Source organism: Lytechinus variegatus, chromosome 12 (assembly GCF_018143015.1).
Source record: "Lytechinus variegatus isolate NC3 chromosome 12, Lvar_3.0, whole genome shotgun sequence".
NCBI classification, from domain to species: Eukaryota; Metazoa; Echinodermata; class Echinoidea; order Temnopleuroida; family Toxopneustidae; genus Lytechinus; species Lytechinus variegatus.
The window spans coordinates 21,006,058-21,030,817 of record NC_054751.1 but is presented as its reverse complement, the minus strand read 5'-3'; the positions used below and the strand labels follow the sequence as shown (position 1 = coordinate 21,030,817).

At 35.7% G+C, this 24,760-nt stretch overlaps 1 protein-coding gene across 1 annotated transcript; it reads left to right on the top strand.

Moving 5' to 3' along the window:
* Positions 1–54: 54 nt before the first annotated feature.
* Positions 55–23,389, top strand: LOC121425427 (alpha-L-iduronidase-like). The gene is made up of 14 exons (XM_041621475.1): positions 55–228; positions 4,572–4,712; positions 5,671–5,864; positions 8,808–8,903; positions 10,235–10,440; positions 11,056–11,156; positions 12,006–12,084; positions 12,957–13,215; positions 14,358–14,424; positions 17,370–17,485; positions 19,370–19,503; positions 20,050–20,175; positions 21,327–21,525; positions 22,148–23,389. Exons 1-14 carry the CDS (start codon positions 89–91, stop codon positions 22,243–22,245), a joined length of 1,956 nt encoding a protein of 651 aa, XP_041477409.1. The 5' UTR covers positions 55–88; the 3' UTR covers positions 22,246–23,389.
* The last annotated feature ends 1,371 nt before the right edge of the window (positions 23,390–24,760 follow it).

Sequence of the window (24,760 nt, the reverse complement as noted above, 5' to 3'; positions counted from 1 at the left end):
GCTGTCGAGGGGCTGGGGAATGGGAAGGTGGGACAACTCGAGGTGGGAACTCTGCTGCCCTCTAACGTTAATGGTTATATGAGCTAAGATGGATCGTCTGCTGTGTTTATGTTCTCTCATTATCACTTTTCGGTGTCATCTTTCTTCATCAGAACACTTCTCTGTTAGAGTTTCATGTGAGACGAAAGTTGCAGTGCTTAATCACTTTTGGAAGAGTACGGGACTTTGGTGAGAATGCGTCTATTTGACTATGACTGTGAATGAGATTGGCTTTCGATCATGCATGCGTGCATATATTATAATTATTATGCCCCATGTATTGAATTGTGTGTAGGTTTATAAGCTTGCCCACACAAACCCAAGGCCACTCATTCAATGACCAAGGTTATGATATAACCTTGTTCTCAGTTATATCTCCATGTGTGGCAAAATGAGGGTGGCAATGTTTGGCTTATTTTCTCTTTTTCTTTGGGGCAAATGCTTGATGTTTTTACACTGACAGTTTTCAATAGACCTGTTATTCATATTCATACAGCTTGGCTCTTATTTAAATTTGATTCTTTATATCATTTTTTCTTAATTAAAAATAGAGATCAAAAAATGAAATTTTCTTGCCACATTACATTCCACCAATAGAGGGCTTACAAAAAATATGCCCAAAATTCAAGTTTTTGAGCTCTCTGGTGAATACAAACATTATTCCCAAGTTGCTAATGATAAATAAATTAAAACTGTATGGAAATAACTAATTTGGGTCACAAAAGTGATATTTTAATGATTTTTTTAAAGTGTGTGCTCAATACAGCATTGGCATAGGGCCTACCATAGTCCTACCTGTAGATTCTCCACAGGCCAGATGGTAGCAGTGAACAAGAGCCCAAGGCCAGGGTTCATTACCATCCACTTGTTCACTGCTACCATCCTGCCTGTGGAGAATCTACAGGTAGCTTTGGCATGCCAATGCTGTACACAGCACACAATTCAAAAAATCATTGAAATATCACTTGTGACCAAAAATACCAATCTCAGCTCCGTACAGTTGCAATTTATTTTTCATTAGTAACTTGGGGGTAATTTTTGTATTCACCAGAGGCAGAGTGCTCGAAAACTTGAATTTTTGGCATATTTATGTTTACGCCCTCTATTGGTGGAAAGTAATATGGCAAGACAATTGTAGTTTTTCAATCTCTATTTTAAATAAGAAAAAGTAATTTAAAGAATCAAATTTACATAAGAGCCAAGTTATATGATGAATGGCTGTAATGGAACCTGACAGTGTAAAAAAGTCAAGCATTTGTCCCAAAGAAAAAGAGAAAATAAACCAAACATTTCCAACCTTATTTCACCACACAGGGAGGAGTAACAGAGAACAAGGTTATATCATAACCTTGTTCATAGAATGAGTGGCCCAGACTCGTACTCAAGATCCACTCATTCAATGAACAAGGTTATGATATAACGTTCACGCTGTGTGGGGAAATAAGGTTGGAAATGTTTGGCTTATTTTCTCTTGTTAGTAGTTAGGGACAATTGCTTCATTTTTTTCACACTCACTGTTAGTCATATCATAACCTTGTTCATTGAATGAGTGCGCGTAGCCAGGATTTAATTTTGGAGGGGGTGGTAAATGCATGCGAAGCGTGCCAACAGAGTGCGCTGCCTATGGGGGAGGCTGCAAGGACGGGGGAGTTTCCCCCTCCCTGTGCGGAGCGCGAAGTTTTCAATATCTCATCAAATTTAAATCAAAAGAAGACATCTCTAGTACCCTTATCAACTCGAATATTGACTTGCTATGATTAAAACAAAATTGTTTTCGAAAGAAATTATGAGCGCCCCAAAAATGGGAAAAGATTGAAGAATTTGAAATAATTCGTCTAACCGCATGGAACGCGGAAGCTTAAAAGGTTTATAAAGTTAGAGACCAGAAATGATTATGCCTACCTTGGTCACATCAGATTTGATTTTAAAAAAGTGTATCCACAAGTCGCAAAACAGAGTAGAAGACAAGTATATACAGGAAGGAAATAGGCGCTATCCTTCCCATGAATGGTGTTGAAGTTCTAAATATTAAAAGAATTTCTCTGAAACTTTAACCTGTTCTAAATTTGATATTTCTTAAATTATATATAACTCGATTAAGAAGAAAAATAAGCTCAAAATGTGGAAGGGATGATGCAAGCTACATGTAAGAGAGGGACTTTTCCTTTCCCATGCTCGCGAAGCACGGAAACCTCTGTGATTTATTTTGGGGGAAAAAATGTGTAATTTCGCTTATATAGAGCACTTCCTTTTGATTAAGAAACTTCAGTGATATTCAAAATTTCAAATCAATGGTGCAAAACAAGACATGCACATGAAAAGCGGAAGAAATAACATTTGGGGACTCGGGGTGATGGTAATGTTTACCCGCTCCGAACAGAAGTGCCAAAATTTTGTGTCAATGCAGTATTTGAAAAAAATACTTGTCATAATCTGTACACCCATGTATACTTTATAATTTCTGGCAAGAATATACGATTCCCACAGCTGGGAAGGGGAAAAACAGAGTAGAAAAACGTGTGGGAAACCAAAAGGGAATGGCAATTTTGATATTTTTCCCTGCACAGAGCACGGAAGCAAAATTTTGTATGAAGAGAGAAGAACGCCTCGTTTAGGTTTTTATACTTTCAACCAAAAAAGAAGGGAAAAACACCAAAGCTTTACCTTCCCTTCTCTCCTTTTCCTTTTTCTTTTTCTCCTTTTCTCCTTCTTTTTTCTTTCTCTTTGGGAGCGTTTTTTTGGGGGGAGGTGGGGGCGACCGCCTGGGATTGAGAGTGCTAAAAATAGATTCCGTTACCTCGATTCCCCCCAGTTTACTGTCTATTTTTCACAACTTGCTGGCTTCCAATAATCTTGTTATGAAACCTGATGTTTAGATTGACTAACGCACTTGATTGGTGTCAGCACTTGACAGGTGAATGAACTTTCCTAGATTTCTTGTGTGGAGAAATCTTTGAATTGAAAACTGAGACAGTCCCTGTAAACTGGGACAGTCCAAATTTTTTGACCGGTGCCTCTACTGTTAGTGGCTCTATTAAGTAAATTGAATTCTTTTAACTATTTTCTGAATTAGAATAGAGATTGAAAAATTGCAATTTTCTTGAAATTTTACTTTCCACCAATAGAGGGCCTACAAAAAATATGCCAAATATTCAAGTTTTTGAGGGCTCTGGTGAATACAAAAATGATTCCCAAGTTGCTAATGAAAAATAAATTGCAACTGTATGGAAATGAGTACTTTTGGTTGCAAAAGTAGTATTTTTATGAATTTTTTAAATTTGTGTTGTCTACTGCATGAATCTACACATGATTCCCCACAGGCAGAGTGGTTGCAGTGAAGTGCTCTAGAGGACATTGGGATCAAGTTTTTAAAAAAATAGCTTCCAGAGTAGTGATACTTTCAAGCACCATTGTACAAAATCAACAGATATATATTCAAAATTTTAGTAAGAGTTCCATATGCACCCCCACTAAAATAAAAAATAAAAATATGGAGAAGGTTCAGAATAATATATTTAGCCCTAATATGGGAGAGTGGAAATACAAACCAAAACATGGCTTTATCTTGTCAAATTTTGAGCAGGATCTAGTGTGTGTAATTGTCCATAGACATCGGTTTATTTAGTCAGTATAAGGGTCTGTGAGTCAAGACTAGTTGAACTGTTGGCTGATAATCGTTAAAACACCCCTTCAAGTATCAGCGCTTCTCACTAGCATAGCTGGAAGGTCTTGACTGCAGACAAAACGAGGTGAGTTCGAGTCCCAACTAAGGTAAGAAACAGTAAAAAATGATAGGAAAATCTGAAGTGAACAAATCGGAAGTCTCAACAGTCTTTCGTTATTTTTGGTTGGGAGTGCATATGGAACTGTACATATAAATTGTGACATCGTGGAATTGGGAACAGTTCCTATTTTCCACTGGACAGTCTTTTATTTGATGCTTCAATCTTCCTCACTGTGCATGCGCTGCTATAACTGGCTCTGCCTCTAAATCATTCAAAGATCAGAAAGATTGATCTCGTCGCTGTCTTTTCTCTACTTGCTGAACCAGCATAAAAAACTGTCCATAGAGTTGTAAACGCCGGAACCCATTTTGGCGAGTAGATGATAGTTAAAGACGTTGACAGTAAAATTAGTTTATCACTAGAAAACTGTCTTTATGTACTCTTGAAAATAGGAACCAGCTATGGAAAGTTCTTCAGATTTGTACATTGTGGTTCCCATTTTCTCAGTAGATAAAAGACATTCAAGAATGTTTGCTGTCATCAGCTCTCTTTAAGTTAGATTTTATGGACAAGTGCAGAGAGTAAGCAATGGAAACCTCTGACCTAATCATGCTTAAGCACACCTCTTTGCTTGGGGACATGTCACATTGTGTTTTGTGCAACCGCGACACAACTTGTTGCTAGTTACCAAACTCTAGTGCCATCGACTTCTTTCCTAAATCTATTGTTTTAAAAATAATGTCATATTATGTTGACACCGGTGATTTTGTATTTTTTTTTCAAATCTTGATTTTTCGAAAAATTTAGTCCACCGGCTCCACATCAAGAGGACTACAAGTATTTTTTGAGCGAGGATGAGAAGCAGAATCTGGCTCTGATTGGGTCTGTTCCAAGAAATGGCATCAAACAAGTCCGTATACATTGGCTACTGGATCTTGTGAAAATCAGGTTTGCAATGAAGTGAAAACACTCTAATGACTTTCATCTGTACTGAAGCATGATAGCAGGGCCCTGATTCATGGAGATATGTAATCAATATTAGCTATCAATTGCAAATTTGGTGTATGGATTGCTATAGATGTACACAGCTACAGTTGATTATACAATGGATTTCGTCTTAATTTGATGTTACCTGGAACCTGTCTTACAAAGAGTTACAATTGATCCAATCAATCGTAACTCTATGGAAATCCATCAGTGTCATAATTTCTTCTGCAGGAAATTTGCACAATGTCCTTTGTAAACAAAGAGAAGCACAGTGAATTTTCAAGAAAACATTGAATGCATGAATATACATCATAGAACTTTAGAAAATATTTTGAACTAAAAATGCATTATAGATGTTGACGTTGCTGGCCATCCATTTTTGCAATTGATCAGATAAATTGTTACTCTTTGTAAGACAGGGCCCAGGCCTTAAAGGAATAGAATATTAAAGTCTGAATGTGTTACTGGTAATTTTGTGTCAAGTTTGAATGATAATCCTGAAAGCAATTCAACCTTTGGGATAATTAATTTTCATTTTTTAATGTAGAATTATAAGAGAAGCAGAATAGTGATTGTAGGCCTAAAAAAAGAGATGATAGTTATTTATTGAGATACTTAATGTCTCAGTTTTCAACTGGTATTGATTAAGGGACAGTGATCAATTATTTGACTTTATAAAAAATAACAGTAATCAATAATTCATTATTCTTCCATCTCATCCTTGTCTTTATCATCAATACTCTTCTCCTAATGTTAATGTACTGCCATCCCCTCCCCCTGCCTCTTTCTCTCTCATTTTCTCTCTATCTTGCTTTCCCCCTCTTCCTCTGTCCCCATCTTTACCTCCATTCCCCTCTCTGTTTCCCCTTCTTTCTCTTTCTACCCATTCCTGTCTTCCAACCCACATCAATCAAACCAGCTCAATTGAAGGTTCCGCCATCACCTACAACTTCACCCTCTTGGATGGACTGGTGGAGCAGTTACATTCCAACGGTCTTCAGCCTGGATTTGAACTGATGGGCAACCCATCGGGCTGGTACAATGACTTTGAGAACAAGACCCAGGTCTTTGCTTGGCGGGACCTGGTCCAGATCTTAGCCAAGAGATTCATTGGTAGGTCAAAAGGGAAATTAAAGGATTTAACATAACAAAAAATTGGCAGTATGAAATGGAGCATATGGAAACGAGGGGGGGGTGCACTAAAAACAATGTTTGTGGTGTGCAGATCTTCCTTTGAAATATACAAATAACTGGGTACTTAATACATGCAAAATCAACAACAAAAAAAAGGTATAAAGAAAAAAGTTGGACATGCATTTGATTTACCAGTGAATGGAAGGTGCAGGCAAATGATGGATGAACCTACACGTCACATCTAATAGTTGCTAATTCTTGTTCAGTTCTCAAAAATTCAAAAATATTTACCTTTCCCATCAGAATTTTTCTACAATGTGCATTTCTGTCATCTAGTGGTTCTGACTAAGTCTTTCAATTAGAGAGTATTATGTTTGAAATCCTAGCTATGGCTCGTTGTGCTGCACTCTATCCAGGTGAGGTAAATGGGTAGTCATCCTCTGAATATGTTATATTCAGAAAGACAGTACTATATATTAATGCCTGATATCAATATCATTATTTTTCTCTAATATCTAAAATCATTTTCTAGATTTTTGTCTCACCTGCGAAGCAAAGTGAGACTATAGGCGCCGCTTTTCCGACGGCGGTGGCGATGGCGGCGGCGGCGTCAACATCAAATCTTAACCTGAGGTTAAGTTTTTGAAATGACGTCATAACTTAGAAAGTATATGGACCTAGTTAATAAAACTTGGCCATAAGGTTAATCAAGTATTACTGAACATCCTATTAGAGTTTCATGTCACATGACCAAGGTCAAAGGTCATTTAGGGTCAATGAACTTAGACCATGTTGGAGGAATCAACATCGAAATCTTAACCTGAGGTTAAGTTTTTGAAATGTCATCATAACTTAGAAAATATATGGACCTAGTTCATGAAACTTGGACATAAGGTTAATAAAGTATCACTGAACATCCTGCATGAGTTTCACGTCACATGACCAAGGTCAAAGGTCATTTAGGGTCAATGAACTTTGGCCGAATTGGGGATATCTGTTGAATTCCCATCATAACTTTGAAAGTTTATGGATCTGATTCATGAAACTTGGACATAATAGTAATCAAGCATCACTGAACATTTTGTGCAAGTCAAAGGTCAAAGGTCTCATGATTAAGGTCAAAGGTCATTTAGGGTCATTTAGGATTAAGGTCAAAAGTCAAATGTCTCATGATTAAGGTCAAAGGTCATTTAGGGTCAATGAATTTTGGCCGAATCGGGGGTATCTGTTGAATTACCATCATAACTTTGAAAGTTTATTGGTCTAGTTCATTAAACTTGGACATTAGAGTAATCAAGTATCACTGAACATCCTGTGCGCGTTTCAGGTCACATACCAAGGTCAAAGGTCAATGAACTTTGGCCGAATTGGGTATATCTGTTGAATTACCATCCTAACTTTGAAAGTTTATGGATCTGATTCATGAAACTTGTACATAAGAGTAATCAAGTATCACTGAACATCCTGTTCGAGTTTCAGGTCACATGGTCAAGGTCAAAGGTCATGTAAGGTCAATGAACTTTGGCCATGTTGGGGTTTTTTGTTGAATAACCATGATATCTCTGTAAGTTTATTGGTCTAGTTCATAAAAAGTGGACATAAGAGTAACCATGTATCACTGAACATCTTGTGCGAGTTAGAGTAGTATTCAAAGTCAGCACTGCTGCTATATTGAACCGCGTGATGCAGGTGAGACGGCCAGAGGCATTCCACTTGTCTATTGTAGTTGCCACTTTAAGTTTGTTACGTAGTAATTCATATCTTCATAAACCTTTAAAGACCCTGACTGGTGTAAAAACAATCATATATCAGAAAATACAAATATACCAAAAATATTACACATATCTTCGTCCATTTCTTAAAAATATTACATAAAAATCAAAGAAACTTCTCCTCCAAAGAACGCTTCGATTGAGCACCCCCACGTCGCCTGTAAATGATGACGTCACATTGTGTCTGGAGGGTTGTGATTCCATAGGTTTGTGTACAAAAGCATTGGGTTTTTCTTCCATTTCCATGTTATGAATCCAATTTTTTTTCGTTTTCAGATGAAAATGCCACTCAAAATTATTCGCTGTTCAAATTGATGTAAACCTACAACTTTTCACTACCTTTTTGTGATTTCTTTGTTTGGCTCTTATTGGGCCTAAATTGCTATGTCAGCAAAAGCTGTTATACATAATCTAAGTGCAGATAGAATTGAAATGTGCGCCAAATAAGCAAAAAATAAAATATGGCAAAAACTAGTTCAAAACTGTACATTTCATAAATTCAAGCTTGCGGGGAAAAATATATGTGATATCCCTATGTGATGGAAGTGAAGAGAATGAAATGCGTTATCTGGAAAGCAAAAAAATCACCCAGTTTTTCTGTGTACCAACCCATGGAATCACGACGCCTCTTACACAACGTGACGTCACGGTCTCGAGGCAGGTGAAAAGCACAATATAAAGCCTATTTTCTAAGCCGGGTTCGAAGCCCGATAACTGGAATATTCTTAAGCAAAATACTCAGCTGGGAAGTGGTGAAAATGCGTAAAGCATACATTGCTGTATTTAATAGCTTATAAGCTTTCGATTGGTGTATAATTTGTCGATTTCATTTTTGGGTCCTGTCTGGGTCTTAATTCTAATCACGGCTTCCCTGGGTTTAAAGCCATATTCTAAATTTCCTGCTCCTTCTCAGAAACTGCTATTTTCAACATTGATTTGCATTTGAATAATGTCAGCAGAATTTGGAGTTCTGGGATGTACCTGGTAGCAGATAGCAGGGTAACAACCCTGCTACATATTTGAAGATTAGAAACGTCATGTAATGCAAGCCAGATTCTTCAATAATATGGGTAGTCTAAATGTATAAACCATTAAAAATTACCCGTTAGTAATCACTTGTGTCAATACCATTACTTTTGATATATCTTAGATCGTTATAGCCTTGCTCATGTCAGTGAATGGAACTTTGAATCTTGGAATGAACCAGACCATGGAGATTTTGATAACCTCAATTTTACAGTTCAAGGTACGTTTAACCGACCAATTGGAATCAGGGTAATAATATCCAAGTCCTTTGGAAGCGCATAGAGACGTTATTTATAATGTGTTATGCTCTATACAAGACAACTTACAAACAGCTATGAAACAGCCCCCGGGGCTTGGAAATGATTTCAAACACAAATTGGGGTCAAATACCGCAGTTTGCAATCTGAACTGCGGTCTTCTCCAAACGGGGGTTTGACGTAATGTAAACCAATTTTGAAGAAATTCCGAAGGTAGCAGGGACTATTTATTGTGTAACACCTACAATGAGTATGAATATATGTGTCTTGTGATATTGTATTTGTGGGAAAATGGCATTTTATGGAATTAGGTCATTATGTATACCAAACTGTTTGCAGGTGATGTTACAGAATTCCTACTTCAAAAATCAATATTAATTTATAACTCTGTCATTCTTTGAAAGATTGTTAACAAACTACTCAAACGTTTTCCTTTCAATTTAGTTTACTTATCCCTATCTAGGCCGGGGGGGCCTCGGAGGCCCCCCCCCTCAACGAATCGCGCGATATTTTCGCCGTGCGAAATTTTTTGACCGCACCGCTCGCTGACTTTTTACTTTCAAGTCTTGCACAACTTTTGAGACCAATTTTGCGTCACCCGGGTACGTGGTTCCAAAATTACGTAACATTGAGTAAGTGCATGTCAGACCGAAAATGGCTCAAAAACGTGATTTCGTGTACAAAGTCAATGCAAATTGTGTTTTCAACCAAAATTCATAAATGTATGATTATTTTTAGTTTTGCTAGTCTAAATGTATTCATTTTATGCTTTTTATGATCACAGAAGAGTCCCCAACAAATTTGATTGAAAAAACAATGAAAAACAAAAGGTCAAAAAACAAAGAAATACATAAGAAATTGCAAAAAACAATATAATACGTAAGAAAATGATTTGATATCACAATTTTTTTCATGTACACTTGCTAAGGACACCACAAAGAGTTTCTATACCAAAAATTAGTACATTTGGAGCTTTATTTAGGGAGTTAGAGGAAAAAGTATGATTTCGCATACTAATTACGCATAAATTAGCATAATCACTTAATAGTGATTCGCATGAAATAAATTACTATACAATCTTGTAGATTATGTCCCAGGCAACCCGCGTGCCAATTTTCGGCGCGATCGCGCGGTCGACGGCCGAGATCTTAGGGGGGGCCTCCCAGGCCCCCCCCCCCCCCCGGCCATAGGAACTCCCAAAATACCCCGGCCTAGATAGGGTTAAGTCCAACCAGTCATGGTTAACTTCCCCTTTAATGAATTTTTGCTTTTTCCTTCTGTTCTACATTACAAGGTTTTCTAAATTACTACGATGCATGCTCAGAAGGCCTGAAGGCTGCCCATCCTAGCCTGAAACTAGGTGGCCCTGCTGACAGCTGTAGGGAACCAATGCACGCTACCAAGAAGAGCTGGGCCCTACTAGATCACTGTGCAAATGGTATAAACTATTTCACAAAGGAGAAGGGCATTAGACTTGACTATATATCCCTCCATCTCAAGGTATTATTTATTCATTTATTTATTTATTTATTCATTCATTCATTTATTCATTTATTTATTCATTCATTAATTCATTTATTTGTTTATTTATTTGTTAGTTTATATTTTTTATTATTTTTATATTCATTTTTCTATGTATTTATGTGTACTTTTATCTATTCAGATTTTATACAGGCTAAAAAAACAACAGCTCAGAGGCTGCTTTGCATTGCAGTCCTGATCATGATAGCACCATCTTGCATTAAATATTTTTTGTGGAATTGAAGTTGTGATATTAAAGTTATTTGGAGCATTCAAATTAATTCATGGTATTTTAGGGGGTTGTTGCAGAAAAAAACTGCCAATGTAAAGCATTGATCTGAAGATCCCCTGATGTCAAAATCACAACTGACCTGCTGAAAATATATGGATCATATGTAGTCCCTCGCATGCATATTTTTTTTCTTCTTGATTACTTGTAAGTCATAATGTTTAGATTGTATCTTGGTGAAAAGCTTAACTAGATATTGTTCTTATATGCCACTTTCCATCTATTTCTTGTTATACAATCATACAGTCATCATATTTCATTATCACTGATTTCTTGTATTACTTAAAATCTATTATTTGTTTCAGGGTGGAGGTGCATCGATGTCAATACTTGACCAAGAGCTTGCCAAAATGACAGAGATTCAGTTAAAATTTCCTTCTTTTGTTACAACACCATTTTACAATGAGTAAGTTAGTATAAAGTGAATTAATGATGACAGTTACATTTATAATTATATAGTGCTTATTATTGCAAATAGATGGATTTCATAGTATTATAATTTTCCAAAGATGCAAGTAGGGAGAAGTAACTTTCATTTTTTTTTGGTGAAATGTTACACTAGTTTCAGATGCAATAAATTCCAAATTTCAAATGTGATTGATTGATAGCAGGTATGTCTGAATGTATATGCATGAAATTGCAAAGTTGATTAGCCCCTTTAAGTTTGCAATTAATCACTACTTTCCTGTTCCCAAATCTAATGCAACTTGCTCTTTAACTCAGGAGCAGGCTTTTGGGATGTGCATTTAATTGCTTAATGTTAGATTTAAATGCAACTGTATTCACTATGAGCTTATGAAGCTTTTATATTTTTTAAATTAGATGTTTTTATTTTGAAACCATTTAAATAACTAGTCAAGGACTACCTTGTTACTAGGTCCACATGAAAGAAACAGTCAATAACTAAGACTTACGAAGACGGACAGTCAACCTGTCTGAAACGTCGAGTCTCTCTACTACTCATCATCTCTACTCGCCGACTCAAGCCAGCATCTCCTCATCAGCTCTACTACTCAAGCTGTTCTCACTCAACATTCCTTCTGGTTTATAGTCCTTTTCAGGACTACTTTCAAGAAAGAATACTCTACTCTCAAATCGCCACTTTCTCGCCTATCCACTTCTTCTCTTCTATCCACTGTTTCTATAACACTCCACATGGTGTACCGTAAACCACATCAGCAAACTAAGACTTTGTGAGTAAATTTGTGTTCTTTCTCGTAATTCATTGAGAAATGTTTGATCCTTTCCACCATAGTGAAGCTGATCCTTTGGTTGGTTGGAGTAAGCCAGAATGGTGGAGATCAGATGCTACCTATGCTGCAATAGTTGCCAAGGTATAACTGGGTGCCATTTCATAAAGCTGTTCGTAAGTTAAGAGCAACTTTAAGAACGACTGGTGATCCTTTCTTAGACACTGAATAATCAATGATTTAATGGTGAATATCATTTACCTCAAGTAAGGATCACCAGTTGTTCTTAAAGTCACTCTCAACTTATGAACAGCTTCATGAAACAGCCCCCCGGTCTTTATGTAAACTAATGGCGATTTTTATGAAGAAATTGTATGTGCTATGAGATTGATGTAATTTCCTTATTTTATGTTGAAATAAAGTATTAATGATTATTTGAATGTTTGGGGTCTTTGAATTGCTTTGTTGGTAGGTGAAGACTATCTGACTGCTATGAAAACATGAACACATGTTTAAGCACACTGAGGACTGATTTTTTTTTTACCTCCTATGTGACGGACATAGTAATGAAGATTAAAACGTTACCGGACTGCTCACTAGTGCATTGACTGCGACTGTACCTGCCTGTTGGATAAGGCATTGCAGTCTAGCTTAGTCAATAGAGAAGGGGTTTCGGATTCTGGTGACCCGGGTTTGATTCCCACTTGGTTCGCTTGTGCCCTTTGGTAAGGCATTAATCCTAATTACCAGGTCCCTTGGAGAGGATCTTAAGCCATCGGTCCTCTGGATGATTGCTTTCTTAGCAGTCAGGTAGAAAAACTCACCGCCACCACCATCACTCTTATATGTGTCATCAGAAAAAATTACACTCTCCGGCCCGTATTCTGAAATCGGGTTTAACTTAAAATCAGGTTTAAAGTTGTGGTTTTAGTATGGATAGCCAACTTTTACATAAATCACTAACGATAGAGAGATCATAATTCAGCTCATTTTTTTTGGTTGTGTTATAATTTTAGATAATTCTTCAGCACCAGAATGAGATGATCAGAAAGCACACCAACATTAGGTACACCCTCCTCAGCAATGACAATGGATTCCTCAACTTTCATCCGTACTACTTTGACCAGCGAACCCTTGTCACACGCTTTCAGATGAACGAGACAAAGCCCCCTAGTGTTCAGACCATCAAGAAACCGGTGCTAAGCATCATGGGATTGCTCTCCCTTCTCGGAGAGCAGCAGGTGGAGGTCAATGACTTCTCGTATCAGGTCAAAGGTCAGTATGATTTGTATGATGTACCGTATTTGGAATAATGAGATGTCTGTAAAAACATAGATGTGGGTGATCAGTGGTATTAGTTAAAATGTATATTCTCTGATTATTTGAAGATTTAAACTTTTTGCTTTCTGTAGCAAAATTTTGCTTCACTTTTTTTTCTCCAAAAATGCCTGTTCTCTGAAAATCTTAGAATCTGTCTCAAAGAATTGACAGTATAAATACTTAACTGTGCTTTAAAATTATGCTTTTAATGATTTCACTTTCTAATTCACACATTATGCTAGAAAGTCTTACTTGTTATTTAAATCTTGTCAATGATATAAGGAAATCAATACATATTCTTTAAACTTTCGTTCCGATGTTTAAAGGGGAATCCAACCCAAATTAAAAATTGTTTTTATAAGGAAAATAAAAATCAGACAAGTTGATAGGTGAAAGTTTGAACAATATCGGACAAACAACAAGAAAGTTATGAATTTTTGAAAGTTGTAAATATTGGTAATCACTATACCCATGGAGACTTCAAATTGGCCGCATATGGGATGTCATAGTGATGTAAGGCAAGGACTATTCCTCCATGTACTCCAATACATATTTTGACTAAAATGTCATTTTTCCCAAAAGTTTTATTTCAAATTTTATTTTTCTTTCATGAGGACATAAAACAATATACTACCTGGGTTATATTTAGATTACTGCCCCAGGGGAATGGGTACTTTGGAGAAAACCACAAATCCCTGATAATAAAGTACATGGCCTATGAGAAAGTTGTCCTTGCCCCTTGTCATAATTTACTTACTGAGTTGCCAATTTGAAATCTACATAGTATTAGTGATCTCAATTTTAAAGCAGCTATAACTTTCTTATTTCTTGTCCAATTTCTTTCAAACTTTCACCATTCTGTTTAATTTATTTTTCTCCTTCCCGACACGACATTTTATGGCCAAGGCTGGATTCCCCTTTAATAGCCACTTCTTCATATGTAAAGTAACAATCTCAATTTGATTCAAATATTGCTTGAATTTCTTTGCCAGATGTCTAATGAGCACCACATGTTTGCTAGTTATTTCCATCTTTATCATTCTCAATGTGTTTTAAAATATCACTGTTTAAATCTTTACATATTCTCATATGAGCAGATACTGGTGGAGATATTGGTGTCCTTGCTACAGTCCACTCTCCAACCCATTCAGGAGGATGTGATAGGTTAAGTCGAAAAATTATCTTTTAAAAACTTTTTAAAAATTCATTATTGGGCATGTATGTATGAGATTGGGAAAAAACAATTTCTTCAATATCACAGTGGAATAAATATCAAAATGCTGCAATCATTCAACCTCCAAGAACGGAAATTCCTTAAAATAATCAACATTTTTGTCTCACCTGCATAGCAGAGTGAGACTATAGGCGCCGCTTTTCTGACGGCGGCGGCGGCGTCAACATCAAATCTTAACCTGAGGTTAAGTTTTTGAAATGACATCATAACTTAGAAAGTATATGGACCTAGTTCATGAAACTTGGCCATAAGGTTAATCAAGTATTACTGAACATCCTATTAGAGTTTCCTGTCACATGACCAAGGTCAAAGGTCATTTAGGGTCAATGAACTTAGACCATGATGGGGGAATCATCATCAAAATCTTAACCTGAGGTTAAGTTTTTGAAATGTCATCATAACTTAGGAAATATATGGACCTAGGTCATTCAAATTGGACATAAGGTTAAAGGGGAATCCAACCCAAATGAAACCTTGTTTTTATAAGAAAAAGAAAAATCAGACAAGTTGATAGGTGAAAGTTTGAACAACATTGGACAAATAACAAGAAAGTTATGATTTTTTTAAAGTTGTAAATATTGGTAATCACTATACCCATGGAGACTTCAAATTGGCCGCTTATGTGATGTCATAGTGATGTAAGGCAAGGACTACTCTTCCATGTACTCCAATACATATTATGGCTAAAATGTCATTTTTCCCAAAAGTTTTATTTCAAATTATATTTTTCTTTCATGAGGACATTAAACAATATACTACAATGGGTTATATTTAGATTACTACCCAAGGGAATGGGTACTTAGGTGAAAACCACAAATCCCTGATAATAAAGTACATGGCCTATGGGAAAGTTGTCCTTGCCCCTTGTCATAATTTACTTACCCAGTTGCCAATTTGAAATCTACATGGTATTAGTGATCTCAATTTTAAAGCAACTATATTTTTCTTATTGCTTGTCCGATTTCTTTCAAACTTTCACCATTCTGTTTAATTCATTTTTCTCCTTCCCAACACAACATTCTATGGCCAAGGCTGGATTCCCCTTTAATCAAGTATCACCAAACATCCTGCATGAGTTTCACGTCACATGACAAAGGTCATTTGGGGACAATGAACTTTGGCCGATTTGGGGGTATCTATTGAAATACACTCAAAACTTTAAAAGTTTTTGGGTCTGATTCATGAAACTTGGACATGATAGTAATCAAGTATCACTAAACATCCTGTGCAAGTTTCAGGTCACATGATCAAGGTCAAAGGTCATTTAGGGTCAATAAACTTTGGCCGAATTGGGGGTATTTGTTGAATTACCATCATAACTTTGAAAGCATGTTGGTCTAGTTCATAAAACTTGGACATAAGAGTAATCAAGTATCACTGAACATCCTGTGCGCATTTTAGGTCACATGACCAAGGTCAAAGGTCAATGAACTTTGGCAATAATGGGGGTATTTGTTGAATTACCATCATAACTTTGCAAGTTTATTGATCTGACTTTTGAAACTTGGACATAAGAGTAATCAAGTATCACTGAATATCCTGTGCAAGTTTCAGGTCACATGATCAAGGTCAAAGGTCATGTGAGGTCAATGAACTTTGGCCACGTTTGGGGTATTTGTTGAATTACCATCCTATCTCTGTAAAGTGTATTGGTCTAGTTCATAAAACATGGAAATAAGAGTAACCAAGTATCACTGAACATCTTGTGCGAGTTATAAAAGTCAGCACTGCTGCTACATGTATGTTGAATCGCGTGATGCAGGTGAGACGGCCAGAGGCATTCCACTCGTTTGTATTTCTGTCCCCACATTTTTCCATTCTTACTTCACTTTGTGGGCCCCCTCAATCCATAATATAAAAGGTAAAAGACAGTACACTGTAGTTGCAGCAAACAATCATTTCATGAGAAAGACTTTTAAATCAAGGTTAGTTGTCAAAATAGTATGATACATCTAGATCTAATGTAAAATCATGAAATGTTAGCTCAATATCGATTTTTCTGGTGATCACTAACACAGAAAAGCATATTTGGGACAGTGTACTAATATTGCTTTTGAAAAAATACCTTACATTTGATTGACATCTGTGCTTATTTTGCTAATTTCTCAGCAATGACGCATTTTCTTCCAGAGCTATTTGGCACATATTCTTTATTCATATATACAAACATTGTGGTGGTAATTTCATTGGATTCTGTTCAAACTCATTTTGAGATCGTTACCACAATTAACTGGTGTTTATCTGTAATAGCATTAAAACTCTTCATACATGCTGGAAAGCAGTGACAAATTACTTCAGAAAGGAACCATATTTAGGGGTCGACCTACATACTTTATGTAATGACCCTGCAATAAACTGATGAAACGTCACAACATGTACAGTCTCTCTTTCAAAAATCAATCTGTAGGTCAAATATAGTTTTTAAAATGTTTAAACAATTATCTAAATCAGGGGCCTGTTTCACAAAGGGTTGAAGTGTGTCCTAAAGTCATTCTTTGACCTTTTAGCACCCATGATATCTAAATTGTAAATCTCATCAATGTATACCTCTACCCGTTAGCTGATTGAGAATAATCTCACCAAGACTTTGCTGCATAACATGATGCTTGCTACTTGCAATTTATTGAACTTACCGGTATATTGTTTTGGAAACGATCTACAGATTAATATGTCAAACAATCGTTATCTTATGTCTTACAATGTTTTTGTCTTTATTAATGCAAATATATTTAGAATTTTGGTATCCCAAGATCAATACTGACAAAGAGATTGTTGGGAAAGATTATATGTAGAATTATTATGACATCACAAATTAGAATTAGAATTTGTGATGTCATTATTGTCAAGGTCATTTATTAATTCATATCCTATGTAGCTGGCAGGCTGGTATCCTCATACACAACAGTGCAGACACAGATAACGTGACTGGTACAGATAACTTCCAGCTTGAAGTTACTGGTGTCAACCCAAGTCTTACAACTAATATGGCAGGTGAAAGTTTCAAAGACACCGTCTCCACTACCGTCCTAGAACTAGTTTACTGGAAACCAGTATAGTGGAAACTAGTTTAACTCGTAATGAGAACGGTCGAAGCAGTCTTGGAAGCAATCTTCCAAACCAGTTCTAAAAACCACCTCGCGATGTAGTTTTCAAGATCGCTTTGCCTCGTTAAACTGGAGCGCTACTCCACACACTATGTAGAATGTCTACGCTGCAGTTTTGAATATCTTGTGAAACATGTCACCCCCACTGAGAGCATTCCTATAGCAATGAGACTACTTTAGTGAAGTGGGCTTGAAAACCACTTACGGCTGATCAAATGGGAACGCTAGCAAAGCGATTTCCCAATCTGGTTTCCTGAACCGATTTCCAGTATAAACTAGTTTTAGAAAGTATAATGAGAACGGTGTCAAAGAAGGTTGAAGAGGTTTGATAGCTCAATGATGTTTAGTTACCTGACAACCTAAGTTTGAAACAAAGTTGATTAACCATTGTTCTTCTTATAGTGGAACAGGGGGTGCTCCTATAAAGTTTTTAGTTTATTTATACATGACTTTATGAAGAATTGGAGCACGTTCAGAGGTGCTTAATCAGATTCTAATTCATTATGTTCCCTATCCACTTAGGGTGAAATGTGAAATGTGTTGATTTATATTCTTGTTGTGAACAAGCATTTGAATAATACTAATACTAATGATAATAATAATAATAATAATAATAGAAATAATTACCATGTATGGTATTTAAAGAGGATTGAATCCACTATGTAGAGTGCACAAGGCACATAAACAAATTAGGAAGTGAATTGAAGGGTTCAAAACCGATTTTGAAGGACTCAACAGAAATATAATCTTTGATGTCTTTAGGAATTTTATTCCAAAGTATGGGGCACGCATGAGCAAAAGTTCCCCCCCCCCCATTTTTTTTTAACTTTTGGAACAACAAGCAAGCCACATGTTGAAGAGCATAGAAACCTAGTTGTTATATAATAGTTAATAACAGGAAGATTGTATTGAGGTGCTGTTCAATGCATGAATGCATTGAAAAGCAAGTAACAAAATCTTACAAAATATCTGATCCTTGATTAGTGTATTTTTGTTGGAATTGATGCAGGAAACTCAGTCCGATTTGTTTATTAAATAGGAGGGAAATTGAGGTATTTCATTCGGTACAATCACATGTTCAAATCCTTACTTGTGAACACTCTTATATAAAAAGCCTCTGGCGCTTGTTTCTAGTAAACAATGACAAGAGGGTCGTTAATTCACCGCCAATCACAGAGATGTCTCCCATGTTCTTGAACCTTTTCTCTTAGAGATTCTTTGCTATATTTATATCTCTTCAATAATATTGTCCAAAAAGTAGACGAGGCCTAGCCTCAGTCACAATAACACCTTATGTTTTAAAAGGAAAACTTCTATAAATCTGATGTTATTTTGAGGGATAGGGGAATAGAAATATTAGAAATAGTATCGAAGGCAATGCATGCATTGTAAATAATAAAACCATGTAGATAATAGCATTGATTTATTGAGACAATTGACCTGTTAGTAATTTATTTCATTACTCATAACTAAGATGAGTGTGAATTGTTGTAGAGATTGCTACCCCCAGAATATTAACTTTTGTTTGTTTACAAAATTAAACTGCAAAAGATTCTGAAAGAAAATGATGTTCAATTTGTCATTTGAAAAAAAAAATCAATTTTCGTTGACATTAGCAGTGCTGGATTCATCTTGTAGGAGATGATCATGAACTGCAGTTTGACTATCATATGATGATAGGGCATCACATAATTCTTGAAGCACATGTTGATGTAAAAATGATGTATGAATTATGTTTTTATTTTGTTCTTTTTCAAACAATCAATGACAGATCTAGCGGTTGAACTAGTTTATGTTGAATACCTCCTGGATAACACTCATGGAAACCCTGCAGCCTTCTGGAGAAAGTATGGATCACCAGTCTATCCTACTAGAAAACAGTTCAAAGAGATGAGAGAAAATCAGGTGCGGTGTCTTAACTATTTTTGTTGTTGTCCTGTTGATACTCTTTGTTGACTTTTGTGCAATTTTCATTGTGATGTTTGTATAGTTTTTGTCTAAAAAGATTCCTCATTTCCTGTTCTAAGTTACATACAATCCTCCTTTCTTTTCTCCTCCTTATTCTTTTTCTTCTCCTTCTTCTTCTTCCTCCTCCTCCTCTTTTCCTACTCCTCCTTCTCCTCCTACTCTTCATCCTTTCCCTTCTCCTTCTTCTCCATATTCTTCTTTGACTTCTTCTTCCCATTCTCCTTATTGAACTTCTTCTTTCCCTCCTCTTTTCCTACTTCTCGTCCTACTCTTCATCCTTTCCATTCTCCTCCTCCTTCTCAATATTCTTCTTTGACTTCTCCTTGTCCTTCTTTTTCTCCTCTTTCTTCTTTGACTTCTCCTTGTCATCCTCTTCCTCCTTCTCCTACTTGTCCTTGTCCTCCTCTTTTTCCTCCTCTCTTCTCCTTCTTTTCTACCTAATTTATGATGTTTTGGGGTTTTTTTTCCTTCTACATGTATTAGGAGCCTGTACGTATTGCCGGACCTGAGACCTTCACACTCCCAGAGATGACATTCAATATATCACTCAATAAACCAGGAGTTAGCCTCATTCATGTTTGTGCAAAATCTTCATTAGCTCCTGATAAGGTAATGGATTTCATTCTTTGAAAGTAAACCCATGAGCTACAAAGAATATGGCAATAAGTGTGTCTAATCTAGTGGAATTGAATATTTTTTTAATCAAGCAGATTAAAAAAAATAATCGATGACCAGATTACTAATTGTTTTTTGGATGAATTTGCATGATATAAAGTTGTTATGCTATTAATTTCAAGTTTGGATGAAAATGTGGTATTAAAGTGAAATATCCTCACACTATTTTGCACTTTTTGTGCCAGTTTGTAGGTTCATTTTGTGCAAAAGCAGAGCATTATTAAAGACTAAACCTGTATAAGGAGGCGCGATAGCGCAGTCGGTAGAGCGGGGCTTTCGGATTCTGATGACCCAGGTTTGATTCCCACTTGGTGAAATAGAAAAGATGTAAGCATGAAGCAGCTCGCGGAGAGTTGTGGCCCAGTGGAATTAGTCTTCTGACTTTGAAACAGAGGGTCGTGGGTTCGAATCCTAGCCATGGCATAATTTCCTTCAGCAAGAAACTGATCCACAATGTGCTGCACTCAACCCAGGTGAGGTAAATGGGTACCGGTAGGAAGTAAATCCTCAAGAAGCTGTGAACATCTAGCCTAGCCGGGTAATAGGAGCGCCTTGAACAACAAGGTGGATATGTGCGCAATATGAATACCCCATATTAATATTATTATAATTATAATTATATAAAGTATTCAAAATCCCTGGTAACCCCTTTGGAGCTGTCATCCACTTCCATCCGCTTTCATCCTCTGGTCTTCTGGTAAACATCTGTTTAACATCTACGCTACATACTACCCACATCCACTCTTTTCCGTTATGTTTTCACAATTCGCTAATTTCTCCATTTCTGGATCGGATGAAAACGGATAGAGCCACCAGCAAAATTGTGCTCATCTGCTGTGTCCTTTAAGTATACGTTTTGTGTCCATTAGCCAGTGGGATCTTGTCTTTCGGAAAGTAGATACATCCTCTTTAAATACTTAGTTAGATTGATGTGAGAGGTAGATCTGCAGGCAATATGTTTTGTATATGATAACTTCTTGGTATACCTGGCTTCAAGGTTCAGCTTCATTTTGCTTGAAGACATGATTGTTGAAGAAGATACTCTCGAATGAATTTCTCATGATTGTTATGACGTATAACATCAGGTTACTGGCCTTCGGCTTCACCGGTACACAACATCAGATGTCCTGGTGATTTGGAATGATTCTAATATCACAACTCGATGTATACTCACATATGAAGTGGAGCATTCTTCCACGGGGAATGAGGGACCATATCAAAGAATCAACTCTGTCGATCTCATTTTTACTTTGTTTGTCTATTCACCTGATGAAGATAGCAATGGTAAGTACTCTTTGTTTTTAATGATTTGCTTGTAGAACCTGCTGTTACAAGTACGGTTTATGAAAAGTTGATTGCCTTTATTCAGTTCTTATATCTTTATTCATATTCTTCAAGGGTTTTTCTTTTCTTTTTGTTCTTTGCATTGAGCTTCTCCTTTGGAGATACCGAACTCTATGTGTATTGATAAGATCTTCTAAATATTGTGAATGAAATTGAGCCCTTTTTGTGATTTGATAATACTTAAAGTGCAAAAGTATAAAAACTTCAAAAATATATTGCTTAAGAAATCTGTGTCAGTTATGTAGTTCCTAAATCAAACTATTAAACATTTTGAAAGAACAACCTATTGTTAAATAAAAAGAAAGCAAGAATTAATTATTAGAATATGCCAAAATGTTTTGAGTAGAGTCATTCAAGTTAAATTTCTATATATATCCAGATATTGAAAAAAACATTGCAAATCAATTTATTTCCAAAATACTTTTGCATTTTGAAAAAAAATATCAGTGAATATCATTATTAAGTTAGCATGTATGAAATAAAATTGATGAATAAATATTTCTTTAAAAAGTCATAGTTATGGAGCATCGTAGATTTCTACTTTTCATGTTTCTCTTTGTAGGTGTTTTAAGTGGTGTAAGTGGCTGGTATCGTGTTAGAGCAGTAGATTACTGGAACAGAGCAGGACCCTATTCAGATCCAGTGCAAATCACAACCTAAACATGTTCTACCTGGAGTTGATTACTGTAATTCGTTCAAATTTTATTGATTTTTCCTTTGTAAAATAGTATGAAATATTTTACTGACTAATGAGAGAGAAAGATAAGTTAACTACATGTTTAACAAATAAAATAATTTACTGAGATTTTATTCTGATTGCTATTTGTAAACAAAATCAAAGTTTCAAAGCTTGGATGTTATACCTTGGATGTAGGCATTTGAATTTAAGAGTACTGGCTGCTATGTGCCTCTTGATGACTTCTCATGAATTCCAAACACTTAACGGCACTGTACAGCATTTGAACATGGACAGGCAAAACTTCCATTAGGGTCAACTTTCTCTTTTCTTGAGTTCCAATATTTCAACAAATTGGATTTGAAGCTGTTTACAGATGGGCTCTTAACTACGTTTCAATGTTAATAAATTGCATATGATGAAATTTATTATCATTGATATACTTTAAAATGAATTATGTAGATTAGTCGTGTAAATTTATGTCATCAGTTTGGAAAGCAATTTTATATTTTCATGTCTTGTCCTAAGGAGATGCTCTAATGAAAGTTTTGCACATTTATCTATTTTAAATGTATTCATAATTATCTCAACAACAAAAAATGTTGTACAGCTTAGATGTAGGCATTGAAGAGATGCTAAGTCAGTACTCTAAGCTTAAAAATAGTGACCCATTTCATGAGAACATGTGATTATGAAAACTTAGCCATTATAGTTAATTATTACCATGGAAACCTTGCTCTTGATTGGCTGCCATGCCCATTTTCCATGCTGTAATTTTATGACCTATTTGAAAAAAGGCCCAAATGTAGGAAAAGGTCTTTTCAAATTTCAGCTCGGATTCATTCTCTTGATTGAGATGATTTAAAGATAAGAGTTTTGATGTACATGTACTCTACCTCTTAAAATTCAAGTTTCATTGTGCAAATGACTATTTGAACTTGATTTGTATTTGTTATGTATGCATGTATGTAGTAAAGAGGAATTTTCCTTACCTTATATCCCCTTCATTATCAATTTATATTGATTATAATTCATAATTTATTTTTTTTCATGGGATGCTGTGTAGAGTGTCCCATGATACAGGTGCTTCAGCCTCCCCCTCCCTTTTTTTTTAAAAATAGAAAAAATGACCATCTGATTGTGATTTTGTGCATGGCCAGCCCCCCCCCCCTCCCCCACTTTCAAAACCATTCCATGTCCCCCGTAATGAGATTTTTTTTTAATAGAAAATTTATGTTCAAAGGAAAGTTCTTGATTTTTTTTGTTAGTATTGTATTGTTAACACATGTGTATATTACACTAATAATATAATTATATTCTTGTTTTTTTTGTTGAAAGAATTTACAGAAATAGAAGCAGATTTTGATAATATGATGGAAGTACCTTGATTCTTGTATGTTTTTTTTTACTACAGAGATCTGAAAAAAAACCTTATTGGAAGATACATGGAGATACGTGGGTGGGTACATTGGTGTGTTAAGGAGGGGGCAAATCTTGCTCACATTTATTGAACAAAAATGTTTCTGATGTTTCATATGTTTCTGCTCATGTTTAATCAAGTGCAAGCTTACAAAATTTCGACATTTATATCTTCTTTACTGAAGTGCATACATATGCATTCATCTTTTCTTAATGTAGACTGATACTGTCTGCTGGGTCAGTGTTTTTAGTGCGTCAAACAACAGGGCATTTTAAGCATCATAATCAAATATATAGGTCACCTTTCTATTCACTCAATAGTCAAATGAAATCATTTTTTCAGACCTTATTATCATGCAATACACGTGTTATTAATCTTTTCTAAATTGAAAATGTTTGTGGTCCTCGAGACCATCATTGATTGATAATTGTTGTATTTTACATTAGACTTTTGTACTAAAATTAAACATATTTTATGATAAATATTTTAGAGTGTACAGTGTATGTATTGTTTATCATGTCATGATGAAGATGGTGATGAAGATGATTTATGATTATTGTGATAATGATAATGATGGTGTTCATGGTGATTGCAGACATGCCAACTGTTTCCTTTTTAGAGTATTAGTTCCTATTTTTTCTTATGAATACACCAATACTTTCTTTGTGTGATTTGTTCCTGTTTTTTAAATTTCCAATCATGGACTATGTATTATACCCAGCGTGTGGGACTTGCGCCTGTCCGACGGTCCAAGACTGGTTAAAAATCACTGCCGGGCCAGTAACATGTTGCATGAAAAGAAAAAGGGAGAATCACCAAGTTTTCAAGTGCAGTCATTTCACATGTTTTTTCACTGATTACACTACAACAGACTGGCTAATTTTATGTTGAGACAAATTTTTAAAATTACTCTGTTTTGTCAAAAACTTTTTTTCCTTCTGAGAATACTTTGTGTTGTAGAAGGTTGGCAGGTCTGTGATTGATGATGATGAAAATGAGGTTTATGATGATAATTATCTAAATTTCTTAAATAAAATTCTGTTACAATTTATGTCCTTTTTGGACACAAAGTCAATAGA

Excerpts from the sequence above, each read along its gene's own strand:
- LOC121425427 (XM_041621475.1), top strand. The coding sequence starts at position 89 with ATGGATCGTCTGCTGTGTTTATGTTCTCTCATTATCACTTTTCGGTGT. Across the intron at positions 13,216-14,357 it reads CTTCTCGTATCAGGTCAAAG|ATACTGGTGGAGATATTGGT; the intron begins GTCAGTATGATT and ends TCATATGAGCAG. Across the intron at positions 19,504-20,049 it reads AAGAGATGAGAGAAAATCAG|GAGCCTGTACGTATTGCCGG; the intron begins GTGCGGTGTCTT and ends TACATGTATTAG.